The sequence below is a fragment of the Syzygium oleosum genome, unplaced genomic scaffold (assembly GCF_021117445.2).
Source record: "Syzygium oleosum isolate NSW1041296 unplaced genomic scaffold, Sole_v2.1 Sole_v2.07, whole genome shotgun sequence".
Lineage (NCBI taxonomy): Eukaryota > Viridiplantae > Streptophyta > Magnoliopsida > Myrtales > Myrtaceae > Syzygium > Syzygium oleosum.
The window spans coordinates 948,845-971,045 of record NW_026607491.1 but is presented as its reverse complement, the minus strand read 5'-3'; the positions used below and the strand labels follow the sequence as shown (position 1 = coordinate 971,045).

The window sequence follows — 22,201 nt, the reverse complement described above, 5'->3', positions numbered from 1 at the left end:
AAGAAATATTAAAATATTTAAAATATTATTAAAAAATTATTAATAAAAAGAAATTTTATGCCGTTATTAAACGCATTTCTGTTCTTTTACTATTTCAGGAATATAAATTTTGGGCCGTTACCAAACGCTTTCAAATGGTCAGAAATAAAAAAGAATCATTTCTGAGCAGAATCAGTTCTCGGGCACAGAATCGTTGCAATGCGCATCCTAAGAAAAGCCCTTGAGATATTATTATAGATTTTTTTTTTTTAACTAACGCGCTTCTTTTGTCCCCTTCGAAGTACCCACTTTTTTCGATAAAAAAAAAAAAAAAGAAGTACCCACTTGAACCGAGTCGACTCACTGCAGCAGCAGCAGTCGCACTCATCTTCTTTTGTCCCCTTCGAAGTACCCACTTGAACCGAGTCGACTCACTGCAGCAGCAGCAGCAGACGCACTCATCTTCTTCCTGATCTTCTTCTTCTGCAGTTGATTTGACTCCTTCTGCTTGCACGGTTTCCGTCGATTCCCTCTCCCTTCCCAGCCACCATCGTTCTTGCTTGAATTTGTGCGAATCTTGCAGATACCCACGAGCTCAATCCGCCATGTGATGCTGCGCGGACGAAGCACCCGCCGCCCACGTAATCTGGGCTTTCGTCTTCTTCGCTGGGTCTCTCTCGTGTCGCGCTCCGGTTCGCCCCTCGCGCACGATCGGGATATTCTCCTCTGCCTCTGCCCCGCTCCGCCTCTCTGATTCGACCCCAGATTTCGAGGTCGTTTGTTCAAGCTCGCAAACCCTAGTCTCGCCGATCTCGCCGCCGGAGGGAAGGTAAACGATCTGGGTCATCTGATTTCCTATCTGGGTGAATTGGGTTTAGTCGCGTCTGCAGAGTTGCGATGGTCTGGGCTATTTTTAGTATGCATCTTGGAATTCGGAGGAGATCGTGTCCACTGTTGTCGAGTTTGGTTTATGAGCTCACGTTGGGAACGCCTGAAATAGTGATCTGCTGCGTGGTGAATGCATTGCGGTGGTGGTCGTGTCGTAGTCGCGAGTTACTATGTCGGTCTGTAGGAGGAATTTGTTAATATGTTTGGTGTGTGATTGGAATGAAGAGTCTTTCTTTGTTCGTCTTATTAGGTCGACGAGATGTTTCTCGTGAAGCAATATCGCTGCATACACTCGTCGAGTTGTCGGTGCACGAAAGGACATCTAAGCGAGGATGTGATTTTCTTAGTATTCCAACAGATGAATTGGAATCCTAAAGCAATTGCCACCCTGTCTCTTGTGTGCAAGTGGTTTGATGATCTTGCTAAACGAGTCTTATGGAAGGAATTTTGTCGTACGAGAGCTCCTAAAATGATGCTCGATTTGCAATCTAGTGGTAGCCACAGTATTGATGGGAACTGGAGAGCATTGGCAAAGCTGCTAATCTACTGTTCAGGGTGCAGTAAGGATGGCCTCTTTAATAATGTCCAAGTGCCTGGTCACTTTGTTTACCGTACCCGGTTTTCTAGGACATCGGGGAAAAGCTTTCTCATGCCACAATGCAAAAACGATGTTCTCTATGTGTCTGATCCTTGCGAACATCTAGACCAAGGGGATGAGGGGGATGTGGGATTTTTTCGTGGGGTTTTCAAGTCGTTCTCTATGTCAATGGCTAAGAGAATGCTGATTCAGAGGGGAGCCCAGCTTCACCCTACGGAGTTGTGTCCTTATTGCAAAGCTAAGCTATGGAGCATGCGGGAAGCAAAAATGATACCTCAGAGTGCCAGCTGTAGGCTTGGTGCTTATTCAGACTCAACTGACTTCTATGTGTGCCTCAATGGACATATGCTTGGAAATTGCATCCTCTTGCCTCTGTCAGATTCGGAGGAGGCCTTTGAGTTGGAATAGTTTTAACATCTAAATCCAGGTAATGCTGTGTTTCTAGTGGACAATTCTGCTTTTCCCATGAGATATATCAAATTTGTAGATCATCATATGGGAAAATCTTCCATACACCGACTATGTACGAACTCTCATCCACAAGTGGGCCCACTTAACCACACTTTTTAACCTCTCCTTGTTAACCATAGTTATTTTCAGCACATTAATTACAATACTAATTGTGTTTTTTTGTAAAAAGGCGGACCATTGGCAATTTTTATACTTTCACTACACGAATATCATTTGGATCTCTTCTTTTCTGTAACATGTCTATCTATTCAATCACAATTAAGCCGATCTTTATATATATTCGAAAGCATATTAATTCAAAAAAATTTCCTAAACATATAAATTACTTATAAATATAGCAAAGTGCATTTTTCAATTTTTTCTACTTGCACCTTTTACATCGGTGATTATGTTGATTTTTTTTTTCTTTTATTGCCAAAATGCCGATACAGAGTTAATGCCTTGCATGAACAATTCATTCCACTTGATTACTAAATAACTAATGTTTCGTTATGAGTATCATTTCTAATTATTATCACTAATCCCATTATTTTTCTTTAAAATTTTGTGAAAGTTTATTGTCTAAATAACAGAGAATAATTGAGAATATACGGTCAGTGTACTTTGTGGTTAAAAATCGATCTAATGTGGAAGAACATTTCAAAATGCCTTTTTTTAATTTTAAAATTGGCAGATACCGGTTTTATGTGATAAAAGAGTTCAATTGCTTTGGTACATGTATTTCCTCAGGCATTACAGCAGCAACACAAAATAAAAAAATGCGACAAGAAATTTCAATTTTGATACTCTATGCTTGATATTTCAACTTTGAAATTTTCCTAATTAAGATTTTGCCACCATACAAGTAACCATAGTTTAGTTCACTCCACAATTTGCTTGTACATTAATTCATACACCTGTGTGTAGAAACTAAACCTGAATTATGTTTGCTCCTTCCTTTAGATAGCTGTTGGCCTTTTGTACATGTGATGCCTGAGGATTGGCACATACTTTAATACTGGCTCGTTGGAGCCAATGTCATGTACCTGAGAAAGTCTTCTCTAGATCTCCTGAATTTATAGTAGAACTAGTGCTCTTGTTGATGCTCCACATGTCATGTACCTGAGAAAGTCATCTCTAGATCTCGTGAATTTATAGTAGAACTAGTGCTCTTTTGATGCTTCACATGGGCTTTCCTCAGTAAAAAAGTATAAGTTCAACAGTTTGTGTTGTGAGGAAAACATGTCTTTTTACTCTTACACTTTCTGTTCATGTCAAAACTTAATATCTTGGGCTATAACAGTGACCATGCGAACTGATTCTAGAAAATGAGGTGCTCAATATATATTAAAACATAAAAGGACAAAAATTTAAGATCTGAGTGGTGCATGGATATTATTGAAGAATCATCACATAGACTTAATATATGCACAGGTTTTTGTTTGAAACCACTCCCACTATTTTATAGAATACATGCATTAAATTACCACAGTCGTCAATGTCATTGTAAAAGAAAAAATAAGCGATTAATCGGGTTCCTTACATTTAAACTTGAAGCAAAAGAGTGGGTGCTTACTTTATTTTACAAATTCCACCACCGAGGATATAACTTTCATTCCCTGCCAAAGAAAAATCGTAGTTAGTAAAAGAAGCTTTACATGAGTACTACAAATCTGTGAACTATTTTTGAGTTTCTTGTGCTAAATACTTAATGCAATCATTTCATTCCGAATCAGTCACCTCATTCTGAATCCTCAACATGTTTTAAGTTCTTACTATAGGCCAGTGCCAAGTATCATCTTTGATTATAACCGAAACTGCAGCAATCAAGTTCAAACTAAAAAAGGTGGCAGAACCATCTCCAGTGATCTTCACCAGAGTTCACCCTAAGCATAGTTTTGACAATCCAGAAGTTGTCATCTTTCAGCCTATATAAGCATTGATTCAACCATCGAAACTTTGTAATACAAGTAGAGTTCCAGCGAGATAGATTCTTGACACCTAGACCACCCTCTCTCTTTGGAAGACAAACATCCTCCCATTTGAACTTAGGTCCCATAGTAATCGGGTTTAAGCAATGCCAGAGAAAAGCACTGCACTGTTGTTCAATCATGTGCATTAATTTGTTTGGAAGGATGAAAACATTATTTGAATAGCTAGCAATACTCTGGATGACAGATTTAATTAATTTCGATCTCCCGGCATAAGTGAGTCTTTTACAACTCCAGCCGCGTATTCTGATCGTGATTCCACAACTTAAAGCCTGAAAATCCTTGAGAGACAGCTTTCCAGGAAGGAGGGCAAACCAAGATACCTAGCTGAACCAAAAGCTTCCCTCTCTAATTCCACTGAGCTGAAACAACAGTTGCAATTTATCTTTCTGAAATCCATGCAGTTAAAAATTTCACTCTTGAGGATCAACCTTCAAACCAAACATAATGTTGAATTTCTGCACCTTGTCAAGATTTCTCTAAGGTCCTCAGGCTTTCCTTTTGTGAAAATCAGAATATCATCAGCAAAAGCCAAATGAGTGAGTTTAACTTTCTGACAAAGAGGGTGAAGATGTACCATGCATTTCAGACAAGACATTAATAAAGAAAACAAAGGACAAAGGCTCTCTCTGTCTTATGCCCTTTTCCTCTTGAAAACCTTCAAGACTTCCATAAATCATCATAAAAAAGCTGTGTCACAACATGCAAGCTACAAGCTACAATACAAGCAATAAAAACATTAATGGCACAAAGAAAATTTGATGTAAGTTCCCAGTTCATGCTATCGAAGGCCTTCACGAGATCCACTTTCAAGAACGACTTGAAGAAATTTGCTGTAGATGATGACTTCAAACAAGTTCGTGAACTAATATAATGTTTTTCAACAGTATTTCTTCGTTCAGTGAACAAAATCAGGCAGAGTTTTCTTCAATCTATTGCTTAAAATTGTTGTGATGCATCAGATGACATTATATCAGGAAACAGGCCTGAAGTCACTCATTTTGGAAGCATCAGGAGTCTTAAGGACTGAAGCAATGACAGTGGTATTAATGGTAGCAAGCAGTTTGCTACGCCTGAGGAAGTCTTGGATAGTATTCACAAATTCTTCACCATCAATAGACCAAGCCACCTTAAAGAAGTGAGCTGTATATCCATCACGCCAAGCGTCTTTTCTGCAGTCATACCCCTTAAGTTAGTCTTTTTCTCATCTCTAGTTATTGGAGAAACCATATGATCACAAGAAGCTTCATCAAGTTGAAAACTAAAAATAGATTGCAGATGAGAAATAGACCTTCCAGTAGATACAGAGTCCTTTTTACCAAGTAAATCCTGATAGAAAGATACTGCTTCATGGACAATTCCATCATGTGAGGTAACCGCATGAAAGTAGTGAGTCCATGTAAAGTATCCTTTGAAGTACTAGGCTTGATAACTTTGTGGAGAAAAAAGTGTTGTGGTCACCAAGCTTAAGTCAAGTATCTCTTCGCTTTTGTTTCAAAACAACTCCTCTGCTTGTTTTAACTGATTCAATTCTGTTTTAATCTTCTTTTTTGACTCAAGAGTATGAGAATCAGGAGAATGAGCTGAATTAGATATAGCTGCAAAGACAACTGTTGGTCTTCCAAAGTCTGCACTTTCTAGGAAATGCAATGAAATGCTTGTAGTTGAATTCCTTAAGCACGTACTTTTAATCTTATGTGCTTGGAGAAAAATTGCAAAGTAGGATGTCCATTACAAGGTTGAGCAATTGAAACATAGCATATCCAATGGGTTGATTCCAAGATTACTTCAGCAGCAAGAAAATCCGGACTATTGGTCAAGAAATCGGAAGTATCTAAAAGGCTTCGTACACGAGAGACCATTTCAGGCATAAGTGGGATGCAACATGAACTATGATGCAGGAAATAAGAAAAACCAATCACCAGAAATAAGAGCCACGTCAAATTTCCTCTTGACATGTCCATCGTTCTTATTGTTCATCTTAGTAAAGAAGTTTCCAAATAAATAGTGACCAAACAAACCAAAAGTTTCTTCACCATTGCTGGAATCTTCATGGATCACATTGCAACCTTTGGCCACTAACCAAGGTTTCTTGGGCAATGACCGATACCGCAAAATTATTCAAAGCACATGTGACTCGTGGTTATGCACCGTTTGCTATCTATGTGAAAAAAGAGAAGTGACAAGCTTCATGTTGACCTCCACAAACGAGAAACCAGTTTCTGTTCCTCCCTCCATTTTATGGGGCTTGGAAAGCCCCTACTATCGCATTCATAAATTTTTGTCATGAAAAAGGTGTGGAGGTGGATGGACTTAACACTTTGGGAGTGCCATTCTTACCAATTATTTCTGTCTTCCTTGATCTTGTCTGCATTCACAACACAACCTTAAGCATTTCATCAGCATCAATAGAATTCACAGCAGGAAGAGCATCCTGCTTATCAACCTTTTTCATAACAGAATGGACAGAGTTTTATCACTAGAGTTATGCACAGTGAAAGCATTATCTAAGAGAATTGCATCGTCATTTACCATTGCCATACTCATCCATTGAGAATTACAACCAACAGTATTATCTTGCTTTTTTGGTAAGCTACTGTTCTTCCTAGGATCTGAGGATGAAGAAGAACCCTATATCTTTCACGGAGGCACTACCTGGGATGGTTTAACATATAGAGACTTGCAAGTCATTTTAGGAACCCAAATGTCCTTCCCCTTATTCTTCTCCTGGCTTGAAAATTAGGATTGCGCCCATAGAAATTTTCCGTAGATATTCCAGAGAGATATCCAAAGTGTCGCCGTTCTCTAACATGAAACGATCCGATCTACTAAATCAGATTTGGGATCAACTTCAACACTAGCGAGTTATATGTGAGAACCCTTCTCAGTTTCCTTATCTATAAACTAAGGACACCTATAGCACTTGATCCGTGGCCATAACCATTTTTGCTATCTGAATACGTCATCAATATCATGTTTTAGCATCTTTTTGTTGGTTCTATTTTCTAATAACGAACAGTTGTTACTCTGTTGGAAAGCGTTTTGTTAATATTTCTTGCTGTTGGACAGGCCTTTAGCCACTGTATAGATTGAACTGCTGCAGTTGCGGTACTACGGCGTGAAAATATTTCAGGTACTGTGGGAGTTAAAGTTTTCTCAACTCTAGGATCGATCGGAAACATCAAATTCATTGTCTGTGTGGGTCCCACAGTCTTTCTTGAGGAATTGTGGTGTTGTACTAAATGGTCTACTTCAGCAGTGCAAATATTTGCTTGCCCGTCGAAGAGTGTGAAAGAAGCATCGCTGTTGAATGGCCAGATCTCTGCTCAGGTCTGAGTTTTGCAAATTAATGATCGAAGGCCATGCATTTCGATTATCTCTTGCCAAGCAATATACTTTAGATTGTTGTAGTAGATTATGTGATATGCAGTAACCTAGGTCCACCTGTTTCTGAATATATATTTGTTACCCTGATAAATTTGAGCAAATCTTCACTGATCACTTTCATTACATGGATGCCTTTAAGAAACTCATGGTTCATTTAATTCTAGTCTCAGTGGAAAAACTTTTTGAATCAGATAGGAAGAATTTTATTCAGCTTTTTTCTTTCAGATGCTACATGTCCCTCTTCATCATATCACTTAAGCTTTTTAGAATGTCTTAAAATTAGTTTTCTCTTTTTTGGTCGGAGTCTTCAAATTAGTTATCTTCAGGGAAAATGGTTTACCTTTTTATGGTGTTTGGTGTACTTTTCAAACGAGCAAGTCATTTGCAGATATCTATTGTCAAAAAAATACACATGTTTTTGAGAGTTAGACCTGAGTTTGGTGCACGACCTCAGAAGCCGTGGACTTGGGAGGTGCCAGACCCGGTCCCCTGGGGGGGTTGGACCGGGACCCCTTGATCCTGTGCCCTAGCACTTGGACCAAGATCTCGAGGGTGGGGCTAGTAATTCTTGCTCAAGTGTCATAATCCGGATCTGTTATTATGTCAAGTACCATTTGAGGGTTGGACCATGACACTTAGATTGGATATCTCGATGCTTAGGCTTTGGACCTTAATCCCCTGAATTAGCTTTTTTTGGGTACTTTCAGTTTATATTAGCTCACTTCACGTGTGCAACTAGATCATGTTGATCCCACTACATGATTTAATGATATATGCGAAATGGACTATCATAGTCCGAAAGTACCCAATAATTTTCTCGTGAAGTTGGGGCTATGCGATCTACTTTATGAACCTTGACGCTTGGTCTGGGACCTCAAAAGCTCGAGCCACAATTCTGCAGGTAGACCCAAGAGCCTGGTGCCTTTGACTCGGGACCTTGGAGCGAGGACTTGAAACCCAAGCATATGGACATGACTCGAGCCCTTAGAGTCTCCTGTCCAGGTGTTTGCGTCCCAGGTCTGGGTATCAGCGTCCCATGTCCAAGCATCTGGATCTTGAGATCGCCCATCACTGTCTTGGGTCCGTGTGCTAGATTCCGAGGTCTGGGTGCCATCGTATGGAGTTCGACTCTCATGGTCATTGGTGCGGGAGCCGAAGTCCGGGGCCCTTGGTCATGGGTATTACTAGTTCAGTCGTGAGGTTCTTGATCCGGTCCCTTGGGTCTCAAGTTCGGCCCTGAAGATCCAAACGCTACGGATGTTCTTGGAGGCGGCAAATTTAGATTTTCGAAATGCGGAAATTCTTTTTCTAGAAATTTGATCATAAATATTTTTTGTTGATTTTGAAATTATTTACTCGTGATTTATTTTATCAAGTGATGCCGAAAAAGGGAAAATAGGAACAATGTGTTTGATTCTCCACGAGAAAAACAAGCTATGCCTATTTCCGAAACAGATGAATTATTCGTGTAGAAGTTCAGCAATCAACACCTAAATACATTATTCATATTTATCTTTCTCAACTATTTTGTATTTTTTTTATTAACTTCACGTTCAATGCCCACCTTAGTCCCATCTGGGTTGTCATCTGAATTATCAAAGAGCCCGAAAGGAAAACAGAGTCTTTACACAAAAAAGCGGTGTCGGTGCACAGCTATTAGAAGAAAACAAACCCAAATCTTAGCATTCCATCAAACGAACACTTCCTACTAGTCAAAAACATGCATCTTTCATGAGATTTAGCGCGAATGCCCTCATCACACCGAGCTGTTTCCCGGTTTTAGTTAGTTTGGATGGAGGGGATCGGCATGGCCATCGCCTCCGCTAGCCATCGGATCTCTGCCGGGAATCTTATGTGAATTTTTCAAATGCGCTATGTTTCGGAAAAAGTATCTATTGAACCCAAATTTATTTTGCCGACATTCAACCACAAACATGTCCCAATAACGCACCGGCTCCCATCCCATCACTCTTCTTTTTTTTTTTAAGTATCAAAACGTTCGGTCGTCTGGGGCTTTCAAAGTGGATAGAAAAGCCAACGGCGATGGTGTTTTCAATGATATCGACTAATAATGACTAAGAGGCCAAATGTCGACTAATAATGCCTTTCATGATTGCGACAACGATTAGAATATCAAAGCCAAGCTGCAATGCCGACATTGCCTCGTAAACGGTCCAGAGGCTTTTACCAGGCGTAGAGGTGACAAAATGGATCGGGAAAATGCTGAGCTGACCGTCTCCGCGCAATGACGGAATGACAGTCACACCTCGGCCTCAAGAATTTGTGGATGAAACCGGTAAACTTGGTCAACCGGTTTTAAATTTTGACCCTACTTTCCTTTTCTTTTTTTTTCGAGATTTTATAATTATTCATTGCAAGCTTAAATTGAGATACAAAATTATAAGAAACAAATTGAAACTGGTTGATATATGAAGAAACAAATCAAAGTGATAATATTCAAATAATAAGAAACAAATCAAATTGATAATAATCAAACAATAAGAACTTCTTCACTAATAATTCTAGTTAACCCGACGTAATTTTCTTATATATTTATTTTCAACTTGATAGTAATTTGGTAAATTAATGCATATGAAATTTCTTGCAGAAGAAAATGGCCCCTGATCACTTGACACACGATGGCTCTCGAGTGAATTTGAATCACACGGTATGGTGTTTCCAAATTATTTTCCAATAATTATGTAGAATTCTTTGGAAATATGCGTCATAACTCTACTAGTTGAATTAACGAATGCAATCTATCAGGACGAGGGTACAAGGAATTTCATTGATTTTCCTCAATTGGGAATTCGGATGAGATGAGCCACTGTAGCTATTCTCAAAATTTGATTTGCAATCAAGAAAGAATCGGGGGTTTTCAATCATTGCTGGTACTTGTTATTATTTTGTTTTGAAATAAAACACCTTATTATAAATTGACTTTTTATCCGCATGAATTGATATAGGGTCAAGTGTCTCGTGGTCATGTGAATCTTTTCAATGAACCCAACGTTGAAGCAATATTAGGTGAAATTTGTATAAAAATCGTTTGAAAATCAATTTTTTAACTTTACCTTTGATTCATGTGATCCTAAGATTGATTTGCTGATGTTTTAGGTCCCAACACATCTTCATCTACAAGATTTGGATCAATGGGGTAAATTTTTTCTCTACTAATTCATTATTCTTATTTTGATATTCTCCTTACTTCATTTGTTTTATGCATAATTGATATCATTGATCTTAATTTTAGGTTACCGGAGAGTTCTTTTGGAGCAATTTGATTTCAACGAAAGGAATAAGAGAAGCTAATTCATTGCACAATGATTTTGTTATTAGTTGGAAAGCCAACATTTCAAGTGTTTTGTCATCTTTTAAATTTAATAGATCCATATAATGACCTTAATGATTTCTTTTTAGTAAGTGAGAATATTTTTCTACTTGTAATTATTTATATTTTGATATCTAATTTATTTTTTCTTTCTTCATATTCAAGAAAATTGATTTTGTGGCCCTCTTATGATTTTGTCCCTCAATTTGAGCTTACAATAAGGAAACATAAAATTAAAAAAAAAACAAAGTCAAAATGAAACCGGCTGAGAAAGTTCCCGATTTCCTCCAAACAGAAGTTGTGGCTAGCATTAGACGGTTACACCGTCATATTTTTCCCCACCGTTATGCTTGCCACTTCCAATGGATCGTGTACAAGACTAATAAGCTTTAACGCATGGTGCAATTTGGGAAATTTATTCAATCAGACATAAAACCTATTGTACGGATGTTAATTTAGTCTTAAAATTTTTTATTTTGCTAATTTAGTTCGCATAAAGGTTTAGGACTAAATTGATAAAATTGAATAGTTTATGAATGATTTGGCATTTACACAATAGATTTATGACTAATTGGGTAAAATTTCAAGTGTAGCTTGGCCATACCATTAGTTGAAAATTGCCATTTACCAAACTAATTTTGTCATGTTGGCATGTGACAAGCTAATGATGCTTCGCCTCTACATAATTCTATTTTAAAATAATTGACTATGGTATGAATTAATTATTACTTCAAGTTCATTTGCTAGAGCGAGTGTTGACGTGGTATAGATGTTTCACAATGCGCTTTCGCCTTGCATCTTTCAAACAAATAAATTCTTTCAAATATGGAAGTGTTTCTTTGGCATTTATCCCACGACGAAATAACCTTCACTAAAAGTTGTTCTTCGATTTTTATTTAAGGAAACACAAGGTTCGGTGCCAACTCCGAACATGAAATATCACAGGCAAAAGATACCAAACATCTTGAATTAGAACAGGGCTGTACAAACACAAAGCATGCTGGGATTTAATCAATGACATAGTCTAGAAGATACAGGCTCGATGAAATAACTGAGTGTAAACAACCTATACTGGAATTTAATCAACGACACAGCACCCATGATAAATATATATGCCGGAATTCAATTGACAACACGAATCTAAAGTGCAGTACATGAAGATAAAAGTATTGAAAAGATAGTAAATTTGTTTGATTTGTATGGGAGAGGGGGTTTTTAGTAGACGACTAGTGGAATTTGTAATGGTTATGTGGTAATTGCTTCCTAGTGGTTTCCAGTGGTTGCACTTTTCTTGAGTGTTTTTCAACAGTTACCTCTATGCTTCTCCATTTCCGAAAGTCTTGTGCTCATATCCCTTTCGTTCTTAAACAGTTGTTCCTTTAAAAGCACATGCCAATTGGTCCTTGTTGTCCTACGATCTTGCTCCAAACCATAATCGTTCCATGACTTTGCTCCAAGCGGTAACTGCTCTTCGACAATTACCTCGTGATCTTGTCGCTCCATGATCTTGCCTTTGAATGATAATTGCTTTATAACCTTGCTCCTCCCAAGTAATTATTATCCAAAGCATGCAAGGATATACATGCCGATTGCTTTTCGATCCTTAGTCGCTTTGTCCCCTTGTATTGCGACTATCTTCCCATGTTCCTCATGCCTTCAAAGGGTTTTGATGTTTTGCTGCGCTTTACTCATTAGTATCAATATCGATAGTCATTTGTCATCGTATATCAACAATTGATTGGCAATTTCCGTCAATATGTATTACCGATGTGTGTCAATATTGGTTTATAAATATTAAAATTAACCTTTTGGCCAACGGCAAGATGTCACGTGTATGATAATCCTCGTACATTAGTCACGTGATTATTTATGTTCATGTGTTGGTCACATGGTTGCCTGCGTTGACAGACTGGTCATTTTTTGTGTAAACAGGTAGAGATGAGACTACTTCATTGAGAAGAAACAAAGTACCAAATCATGCTAACCAATGCTAATAATTAATGCTCAATTCAACTTTCCACACGATCAAATGCAAATAGAAACCATATATGTATGCTGCCCACTCGAGTTCTGACTCTAATAAACTTTTTCCCTTCAGAGAAACGACCGCCTCAGTGACATTATTGTTGTTAATACTCATTTTTGTAAGATATCAAATGGAAATGAGAAAATTGCTAAAAAATCAATTTGAAAGAAGGGGAAGAGTGGACCTAAGCAGGTCCTTAAAAGGCTCAAGGGGAGACAGGAGAAAGAATTTTTCCGGTATGGTGGAAAGATCTCCTCATAAGTTACCTTCGTATTTCTTCTCTCCCGAGAAAAAAAACAACGGGAGGAAACTTAGGGACCTCTTGGGTGGAGAGGGTATACTATACGTTAATTTTGACTGGCTACTTTCTGGGTAGGCTAGTATAGTAGCCACCTGCGCCCAGAAGTGATAGGAGGGGAGCTTCGGCTCTTGCTGGATGCCTTGTGTTTCACACAGTGTCTTGTAACCAACTTACCAACCAGTACCCAGTTTACAACACACTGTGCCCTCCACCAAAAGTTTTGACTTAAATTGATTGCAAGCAAGAAAAGAGAAAATATGAGCCAAATTACTTTTACAAAACATCCCATGTTCATCATTGTTATTCCAATTAGATATGAGAAGACAACAGGTTGTAGGTGGTCTCTAGCGACATCTTAACTTTAGCTGAGGTTTTTCTATTGAACACGACATAGATGCAGTGATCTAACATTAATAATAATCCTCAATATACATTCAAAGTTGAGTGAACCACGAATTAGGTGGTCCCAAGAATCTTACAACCAAAGATGACCTATGTTTATGGTGAGACCGCGAGGTTGAATCCCCTTCCTCTTCAACTTGGCAACCTACTCTCTTTTTCTATTTTTTATTTTTATTATATTTATTATAAAGATGTGGGTAGCTTTCGTATAAGGGAGACACAAATGATTTTTGAACTTTAGTTCAATGTGCAATAAGGTCCCTGAATTTTTAATTTGTTCAATGTGATACTGGATTTTTGGTACGTGTCCCTGAACTTGAATTAATGGAAGGATAATATTTAACATATATACCAAATGTCCAGCAACCATATTGAACAAATTAAAAGTTTAAGAACTACATTGCACATTGTGATAAAGTTCGTGGACCATATTGAACAAATTAAAAGTTCAGGGACCTCATTTTATATTGAACTAATGTTTAAATACAATTTGTGTCATTATCCATTCGTTTTCTATGAGGTGATGGCGGAAATGGCAAGAGATTATCCCCAATGGATATTTGGACCCCACATTTGTGGCTTCTATGCAACGGATATTTGTGATTATGAATTTTGCTGTTCTTCCATTATCCCTTAATTTATGCTTTATGTAGACGTGGGGAAAGAGACCTATCAATCGAAAAATAGTTTATTGTTGATGATACCGACATTACTAGGTATTCGACTCAACTCGTGGTAAAAGCTAGTGAGGAATTATATATTTTTTTGAAAAGTCGGGACCATGAGAGTTTTTCGAGTTGATAATTATTTTAGCCATTTAAAATGAAGGTCAATACCATGAAAAACCCTAAATTGGTACATCAGTGATAAATTTACCCAAAACTAATTTTTTGACTACAAAAAATCCCAAACCAGGTACATCTGTGATAAATTTATCCCAAATTAATTTTTTGACCATCAAAAATCCTAAATTGGTACTTTTGTAACAAATTTACCATCCGTTAAATTGGATTAATATCACGAAAAATCATAAATTGGTAAATCTATACCCTAAACGGGTACACCCGCCAACTGTCACGTGTCATCAAATTCAGCAATTTGACGGTACAATTTAACGAAAACTAGCGGAGGGTAAATTTGTCACATGCATACTAGTTTGGAGTTTTTTTGCGGTCAAAAAATAAGTTTGGATAAATTTGTCACATGCATACTAATTTTTGATTTTTTGTGGTATCAAACTTAAAATGAAATGATATCAATAGTGAAGGAAATTTTAGGTGAACTTTGCTTCCACGTTTTGGATGAATGCCGTGTCGTCTTCGAGACAATATGCCTTTTGTTTTTCGACAAGAGTAGATGGATTTTTTGCTTGAAAAAATTCGAATGCTTATTTCTTTTTTTATTTCTGGTATATTATCGGCAATGTGATATTCAAGTGAGCTTTTTGCACACTTCGACCGATCCACTTTTAGGATTTAATTCCCGCGGCGCTCGAAAAGCAAAACTTTCTTGACCTCGTGGGTGTTTCAATTGAAAAAGTCTAGAGATCGCTTACCGCAGGTGAGATTTTTCATTATTTAAATTTCACCAAAGTCATTTTTCAGAAGCATCTCATTTAATTAGAAAGCAACCTATCCTAGTGTAGGCTTTCCCACCATTCCCAACCACTCCCTCTTTTTTTTTCTTCTTTTAAACCCCCGACACATCATGTCTCCTAATCCCTCAATTTTGCGATATTTTAATTAATTTAACCACCGTTTTTGTCCGAACGATATTTCACGGAGCTTTTCAGTAATTCCCGCAAAAAAAAAAAGAAGAAGAAAAAAACACAGAATCTTTCATCCAAATCCAACACCAAAGCGCAAAGTTCCGACCACCAAAAAAAAAAAAAAGAAAAAAGCATGAAAGCGCAAGAGGCAATTTACATTCACAGCGAGGAGAGCGGTACACTTCTCACTCTCCACCTTCGTTCTTCACTGTATATCACCAGTAGTGGCTCTCTCTCTCTCTCTCTCTCTCTCTTACCTCTCAGGTTTGTCTCAGATCTACCTAGCATTGCTTGCGGTACTGCAAAAACCTTGCCTCCACATACCCAGTGAGTTCGGATCTTGATGCGTGGCTTTCGCCTTCGCGTTTGATGCCGGAGTTCGCCGACCCTTCTGCGAATTGGCCCGTTGTTTTTGTGTTTCTTGTGTGTGTGTGTGTTTCTGGTGGAGCGTGGCTGTTTGTTTGGTTGAGTTCCTGCGTCATTTGTGTTCTTGGGTTTGTGAAGCTGTGCTTGGGTTTTGGGGGGGGGGGGGTGGTGGGGTGAGGTGCGTTTTTCTGATTTTCTGCTCTTGCGTTGGGGTCCTTTCGGTTGTAACGGTTGAGGGGTTACTGCTTGTGGAGCCTGTTGTTCTAGGGGGTGATGCTCGTTGGATCTGTCTTCTGGGCTTCTCCCGAATTTGATCTTTCACTTCTACTCGGTTAATTGACCCTGACATGAAATGCTTAGTGAGGTTAGAATGCATAATGTGAGCTCACAGAGGTTGCAATTTCTCTTTCCTCCCTATTTCGTTGTGCAATATCGAGTAGCTAATTCGCCTATTAGGGTGTGAAGGAAGTGTTGTTGTTGTTCATGTTGCGGAACGCTGCTAGTTTCAGTTTGGCGAACTTCTATTTTGGATATTGCTATTGGGTAGAGGTTTTGTAATGTGGCTGTGCTTTTCCAAAATCTGGTGCAATACCTAAGTCTGTTTAGTCTTCTTGTTGTTTCATTCTCATGGCTCTCCACATCTGTCGAATTTTGCAGGCTCACGCGTTGGTGGTGACTAGGACTTGTATTCAATGGGTAAATCAGGAGGTAAATGGATCAGGCAAGTACTTTTCGGGAAGAAATCATCCAAATCTAGGTTGGTCAAGGTAAGAATTACTTTACCCAGTTTTTTGCTAGATCTGTACTTCCAACTGTCCCAAAGGTAAGGTTTACTTTTTGCAGTTTCTACTGTAGGCAAAAACAAGTTCCTAAAACAATAGGAAACGTAGGATTCTAGATGAGTAGCTCAGGGAAAAATTGATTTAACCAGATATATATCCGTCCACTTTACAGATATGCAACAAACAGACTTCTTGTCCGTTTAAAGTCTTTGCCCTTCAAACACTCTTCCCCTTTTCGATTTGTAAATGTATCTTGACAATATGGAAATTTTTAACATTTGACATCCTAACGATGTGTAAGGTAGACTGTCATGCTGCCATGTGTGGCCTGGTTGTTTGCTCTACTACACTGTATTCTCTATATCGCAGCTGAGGTTCTCAGTTGAGTTGACTTGTTTCACAATGGCTAGGAAATGTCCGTCTAATTGAAAGAAAACCATCAGCTTCTGGCTCAATTACAATGCACGGTCCTTAGTTCAACTAAGTTCTTGGTGAAATAGCCTGTTTCACAATGGCAAAGAAGTTGTCCTTCTGGTTGAAGTAAAGTTGTCTGCTAGCCTTGGTACAAGTGTGTAGCATCCATTTCTCTGTCATCGTGTGCCTTTCTCGAAACATTATCAATCAGTGGTCATTATTCAATTTTATAACCCAATTTAGTGATAGTACGTGGCATTTGGTGGTTCCTGTTTCTTCTTCATGTCACTGTTGCTCAGCTGCTCTTCTGTAGTCTGAACTCTAAATGCAGATATGGGTTAACCCTGTTGCAATTTATTTACTGTTATTTGCAAAGTGTGATCAAGTCCTAATATGTGAACACAATTTCTTGTGAAGAAAACCGCGACAGAAAAAGAGCCAATTGCAGCCTTTGATGCGTCAACTGAAGATTTGGCTCCACAATCTCACACTCTTCCAGATGAATTGCCTCTCACTGGCAAAAGGACGGAAGAAATAGAAAGGGGAGATAATCATGAAGTAGGACAGAATGTGGTTCCCTTATTGTCTGGAGGGGATAATGTGGGTTTTGAACGACCAGACATGAGCGCTGCTGAGATAATCAGACAAGAAAAGGCTGCTTCAAAAGTGCAGGCAACTTTTAGGGGCTACTTGGTGATGCTCTCTCTACTCTTAGTCCATCCTTGGGAAGCTATATCAACATTTTGCTTAAATGATTTAGCTATAACTTGTGCAGGCGCGTCGTGCATTTCGTGTTTTAAAGGGCATAATAAGACTGCAGGCGCTTATTCGTGGACACCTAGTTAGGCGACAAGCTATCGCTACTCTAGTCTGCCTGCGGGGCATCGTCAATCTCCAAAGGTTGATTCGTGGTCGAAAGGTAAGAATGTTCCTCTGGGGGCTTCAAGTGCATTCAAAGATGTCTGGTAAATATTCTCAAGGCAGTTGAGACAATTCAATTGGTAAATAACACAATTCGTGGTCGTGGTTGAGACAATTCAATGTGGAATTTTACATATGTAAAACTTATTATTAATTCAGGAGTTCAGTGCACAAATATTTCCAAATCAAAGAGAACAAGCTAGAAAAGGGGCGACCTTACTATAGATTATCATCTTAGTTTCGTACCATTGCAAATGCTACAGCCGGAAACACCTTGTGTCGCTTGTTTTCTTTTTCTCTTTTCTTTAGAAGTTATAAGAAGCTTTGCTCGACATGAACCTGCACGTCTTATTAAAGTTGAGTATGCTGTATATGGAAATCATATTTTGCGACTAGATGAAAGTTGATTTCAGAGCGCGAGTCACATAATGTGTGGCTCATAGTTTTACTTTTTTTATCTCCAGTTCTCCATGTCACGTTTCCATTGTTTTTCTTCAGGATGCACATCATGTGAAGTCATATGATATAAGTACTAACTATAAGCCAGAGAAGCTACTGAAGAATTCTTTCATCTGTAAGGTACTTTGAAATTCCCTTGTTACTTATTCAAAAGCATGAATTGTACTTTTTCTTGAGTATCTTTTGACCCAATGAACAAGATCCAGTGAAAGCTTTTTGCCATCCAAGTATTGAACTTTACATATTTATGACAATGAATATAAGGGCACACATTGAGGGATGAAGTCCGGTACTTTATGACAGAGAGTTGTACATTGTCCAATGAATGTCAGTTCAAGTACGTATCCAAATGCAGGCCTAATACAATTTGAAAATATGCTTCGCCTTAAAGTAGCACAGAAGTTTGTGGAGGCATGACTTTTCCTACAAATAACCGTGTGAAGCTCTTAGTCCCAGGTTGTATATGGCTCAAGCTGTTTCAGTGTCTGTTATTTCCGAAAGTTAAATGCTCAGCTAAGTAGGTTAAGTTTAGCATGCTCACACATGAGGTGAACGTAAGAATCATATCATGGTTGTGTCAACTTAAAGTCTATGCTAGGCATCTATTAGAGTTTGTTCTAACTACACATATTTGTTTCACGTTTTTGTATTTGTACTAAAGCTTGTGCCATATTCCTGCTTTAGCTTCTTTCTTCAACTACTGCTATGCCGCTGAATATCCATTATGATCCGGTTGAACCAAACTCAACTGACAACTGGTTGGAACGCTGGTCATCAACCCGCTTTTGGGAACCTCTTCCACAACAAAAGAAAGCTACTGGGTCAAGGTTTCAGAAGCACCAGAGCGGCGCTCCATCTGGTGAAACTGAGCGAAACAGGACAAAACGTGTTAGCCGAAGAGTCCCCATTTCAAATGGTGACAACAATTCAGTGAAACCTGCACCTGATATTGAGAAGCCTAACCGTGGACAAAGGAAGATTATAAATCATAAACCAGAACAGGCGCAAGAACAGCCTCAAAATGAGCTTGAGAGGGTAAAAGGGAATTTGAGAAAAGTTGCTGCAGCCAGTAAAGAGGCTCGTGAAAAGTCTGAAGCTCTGCCAGAGAAGCCAAAGTCAACTCTCATGGATTCAACCTTCCAGTCTCCCGATGAAGATGAGAAAGATGTAGAAGGTGGTGCTGAACTACAAATTGTTGAAAATATGGCAGTTGTTGGAGATTCCTCACTAATTCAGTCTGAAACTCCATCAAAACCTGTGTCTGTTGGTGAGTCCGTCGATGTGCTTCTTGATGATTCCCCTGCAATTGAAGCCCATTTATCCATAAATAATGAAAAGGGTGATGACACTTTGGCATTGCATGAGGGGCCGACTCCGAAGGAAGATAATGTTGCCAAGATGAGCCAGAAGACCAAGAGGAGGATGTCTTTCCCAGCGAAACAGGAATTCTCAGAGAACGTTTCATTGAATACTTCTACGTTGCCTAGCTACATGGCTGCAACTGAATCTGCAAAGGCAAAGCTGAGAGCACATGAATCTGCAAGGATCAGTCAAGATGGGGTTGAAGATGGTTTTGTCAGGAGGCATTCTCTGCCTTCTTCGAACAATGGAAAGTTGACCTCAATGTCACCACGAATGCAGAAGCAAGTCCAAGTAAATGGAAAAGGTGGAAGCAGAACTGACAGATCATTGTTGTCGTCTAGAGATAGTAATGGTAAGACATTTCTTTTGATGCTAGTGGTTGTGTGCATTTTGAATATTCTTTGCTAAATTGATGAACCATTTTTTCTCTTAGTAACTGTTGACAGTTGTTAACTTCTATCTGGGTGGACAACACAGGTTTGTTACAAGTACAACGATTTGATAGCTGAGCAAAAATGCCCGGCGGTCCAAAACCCTGGATCGGACCGCCCAGACTGGCCTAGTCTTTTTCTGGCTCTGATAGGCTCGAGCCAAAACACCGGGCCTGAAATAAATTTGTCTTTTAATTCAGGTCGGTCCGGTCTTTCAGGCTTTAGGTACATGATACCTAATTGTCCGGACCGGCCCTAACTACATGTAGAATACATATATCTACTTTTAAGTCTAAAAAACCCTAGTACAACGTTTCCCCGTCAACTTTTTTCTCCATCGCACCTTCTATGGTTCTGACTCTCTCGATCTCCTTAACACTTAACCTCTCTCTGCCCTAACTTGCTTGCAACTGGCCCACGAACCACTGAGCCTGTCACCTCCCTCAATATCTTAAGGCTTGTCGCTCTCTCTCTCGTTGTGCACAGACACTCTTTAATGGGTTTGCTGTACAATAAAATGTATAGATCTGGTCTCGTCTCCCTTTTGTTAGTGTACTTGGGTCATTGTTGTTTATAAATCTGCTTTTTAATTTCTGTTTATTGTAGAAGATATATGAGCACATAGTTAGGGTCCTTCTACTCGAATCTTTTTCTAAAGTAGTGGGGAACACAATTCCAGTTTTAGAACAGATTGCATCAAGATTTTGACTTTTCAAGAAATGTGTGTTTTTTTTAGATTTCGGGCTTTAGCCTGGACCAACCGGCCTGGAATGGCTCGGTCCCTCCAGGCCAGCATCTGGGGCTGGAAAGGCCCAGGCCTGAAAATGGTCAGGACAGGCCAAATGATGGCAAAAGCCCGCCTGCCCGCACAGCCCATGCTCAGCCCGGGATAATGAGTTAGCAGTGCTTCCAATTACCTATTACAGGCACACTTGCATCATTTGTTTGGGATGTAATTATTTAGAATTTTTTTTTCTGGTGACATTTTGGGTAAAAGCATCGTTCTGCAAATGCTGTTGGCCACAAAAAAAGAAAAAAAAAAGAACTGTCTATATTTGTAATCTGTCTTAGCTTGACTCTTAGTCGTCACTTTGTTTTTTGTTTTTGTTTGGGCAACACTAGCTTTTGTTTTCGCTTGTGTTGGGGCAACACTTTCTTTCTCTTTGCTAGAATAATTAGTTTCGTACGTGATTGGCTGTTTCATACACTAGTCATTTCTCTGTTCATCGTGTCTATGTTAATGTCTGGTTTTCTGTTTGTCGTGCATTATGCCATTTCAGGGAAACCAGGATGGAGAAGGTTCTGATTGTCATGCATTATGCCAAATTTCAAAGAAACCAGGATGTAGAAGATGATGGGACTCTTCCTTGAATCTTTGAAGGGATAACTGGCCGATTAAAGTGGTTTTATATGGATTGCTTCCTCTTCCTTTGTCATTTCTTTCTGTCAATGTATAGCCATACGTAGGTTCTAGCATGTCTTGTTTGTGTGTACTGATCATGTGAGTTATCTTCTGCTTTTCTTGATAGAAGTTTGAGAGGTGGAGATCTTAAGGTTTGTGCCTCGATGGGGAACTTGTTTAATTCTGTTTATTTGTTTCAGAGGTCCTTGTACACAGTTCATGGAACAATTGAAAACTTATGTATTTGAAAACCTTCCTCTTATATTGATCTCAGTATCCGCTGTGAAATGTTTAGTTTGAGTCATATTCTGCAACACCGGCAACCGAAATCTGGTGTCAGCGAACATGTCATTGTAGTCCCATCAAGATGGTAAAAGTTGGGAAGTTTCTTTATATGAGGTACGCCACTCCTAGGCAACACAATACGATCGAGCTGTTTAAATATTTATTCAAATGAGTTTGTTTCATTGTCGAACTTTGGTATTTTTGTTGTGGAAATGGAATGCAAGGTAAAATCTTATATATACTAGCTCAAGAGCCATCGTATTTGAAAGGGTAAAAGCCATTGAAACCCATTGTGACATATTTATCATAAATTATTTTTTGTGATATCAAAAATCCCAAATTAGTACTTGTGTGACATATTTGTCCTCCGAAAGTTCTGTTAACGAGAATTGTTAAAAACTACTTACTTGGATATCAATAAGCAAATAATGTTGACATGGCACCCATGTGTATCACGAGACGATTCTTTCGATCACGAACTGTGTGGCACTTAGACCTAGATTCACCTTACTTGGCCGAAGTAAGCCTTACTCTCACACTCAAGGAAGGGAATTCTTAGAGAGAGTAGAGAGAGAAACTTTAAAGAATGCTTGTATTGTTCAATTAAAGTGGGTGATACAAATGAGGGGTAGGGCTTCCCTATTTATACAAAAATCCC

At 38.8% G+C, this 22,201-nt stretch overlaps 2 protein-coding genes across 6 annotated transcripts; both read left to right on the top strand.

Annotated features, from left to right (window-relative positions):
• Positions 1–342: 342 nt before the first annotated feature.
• Positions 343–7,416, top strand: LOC115688143 (EID1-like F-box protein 2). Of its 3 annotated transcripts, none has more exons than XM_056313181.1 (4): positions 343–494; positions 563–808; positions 1,118–1,892; positions 6,976–7,416. In XM_056313181.1, the coding sequence occupies exon 3, from the start codon at positions 1,127–1,129 to the stop codon at positions 1,871–1,873; it is 747 nt and encodes a 248-aa protein (XP_056169156.1). In that variant the 5' UTR covers positions 343–494; positions 563–808; positions 1,118–1,126; the 3' UTR covers positions 1,874–1,892; positions 6,976–7,416. The 3 variants fall into 3 exon arrangements, with proteins under 3 accessions (XP_056169156.1, XP_056169157.1, XP_056169158.1); XM_056313182.1 differs by having other exon boundaries at positions 449–467; XM_056313183.1 differs by lacking the exons at positions 343–494; positions 6,976–7,416 and adding an exon at positions 4,884–6,969 and having other exon boundaries at positions 507–808.
• Positions 7,417–15,247: 7,831 nt separating this feature from the next.
• LOC115688142 (protein IQ-DOMAIN 30-like) lies at positions 15,248–21,509 on the top strand. Of its 3 annotated transcripts, none has more exons than XM_030613887.2 (7): positions 15,248–15,385; positions 16,145–16,254; positions 17,101–17,376; positions 17,459–17,602; positions 18,103–18,183; positions 18,748–19,777; positions 21,137–21,509. In XM_030613887.2, exons 2-7 carry the CDS (start codon positions 16,180–16,182, stop codon positions 21,160–21,162), a joined length of 1,632 nt encoding a protein of 543 aa, XP_030469747.1. In that variant the 5' UTR covers positions 15,248–15,385; positions 16,145–16,179; the 3' UTR covers positions 21,163–21,509. The 3 variants fall into 3 exon arrangements, with proteins under 3 accessions (XP_030469747.1, XP_030469748.1, XP_056169162.1); XM_030613888.2 differs by having other exon boundaries at positions 15,304–15,448; XM_056313187.1 differs by lacking the exon at positions 15,248–15,385 and adding an exon at positions 15,399–15,417.
• The last annotated feature ends 692 nt before the right edge of the window (positions 21,510–22,201 follow it).

What these genes read in the sequence shown, in the direction of transcription:
- LOC115688143 (XM_056313181.1), top strand. Translation starts at nt 1,127, where the DNA reads ATGTTTCTCGTGAAGCAATATCGCTGCATACACTCGTCGAGTTGTCGG.
- LOC115688142 (XM_030613887.2), top strand. Translation starts at nt 16,180, where the DNA reads ATGGGTAAATCAGGAGGTAAATGGATCAGGCAAGTACTTTTCGGGAAG. An exon ending in CCAAATCTAGGTTGGTCAAG is followed by an intron (nt 16,255 to 17,100) that starts GTAAGAATTACT and finishes TTTCTTGTGAAG; the next exon opens with AAAACCGCGACAGAAAAAGA. An exon ending in GTCGTCTAGAGATAGTAATG is followed by an intron (nt 19,778 to 21,136) that starts GTAAGACATTTC and finishes ATGCCATTTCAG; the next exon opens with GGAAACCAGGATGGAGAAGG.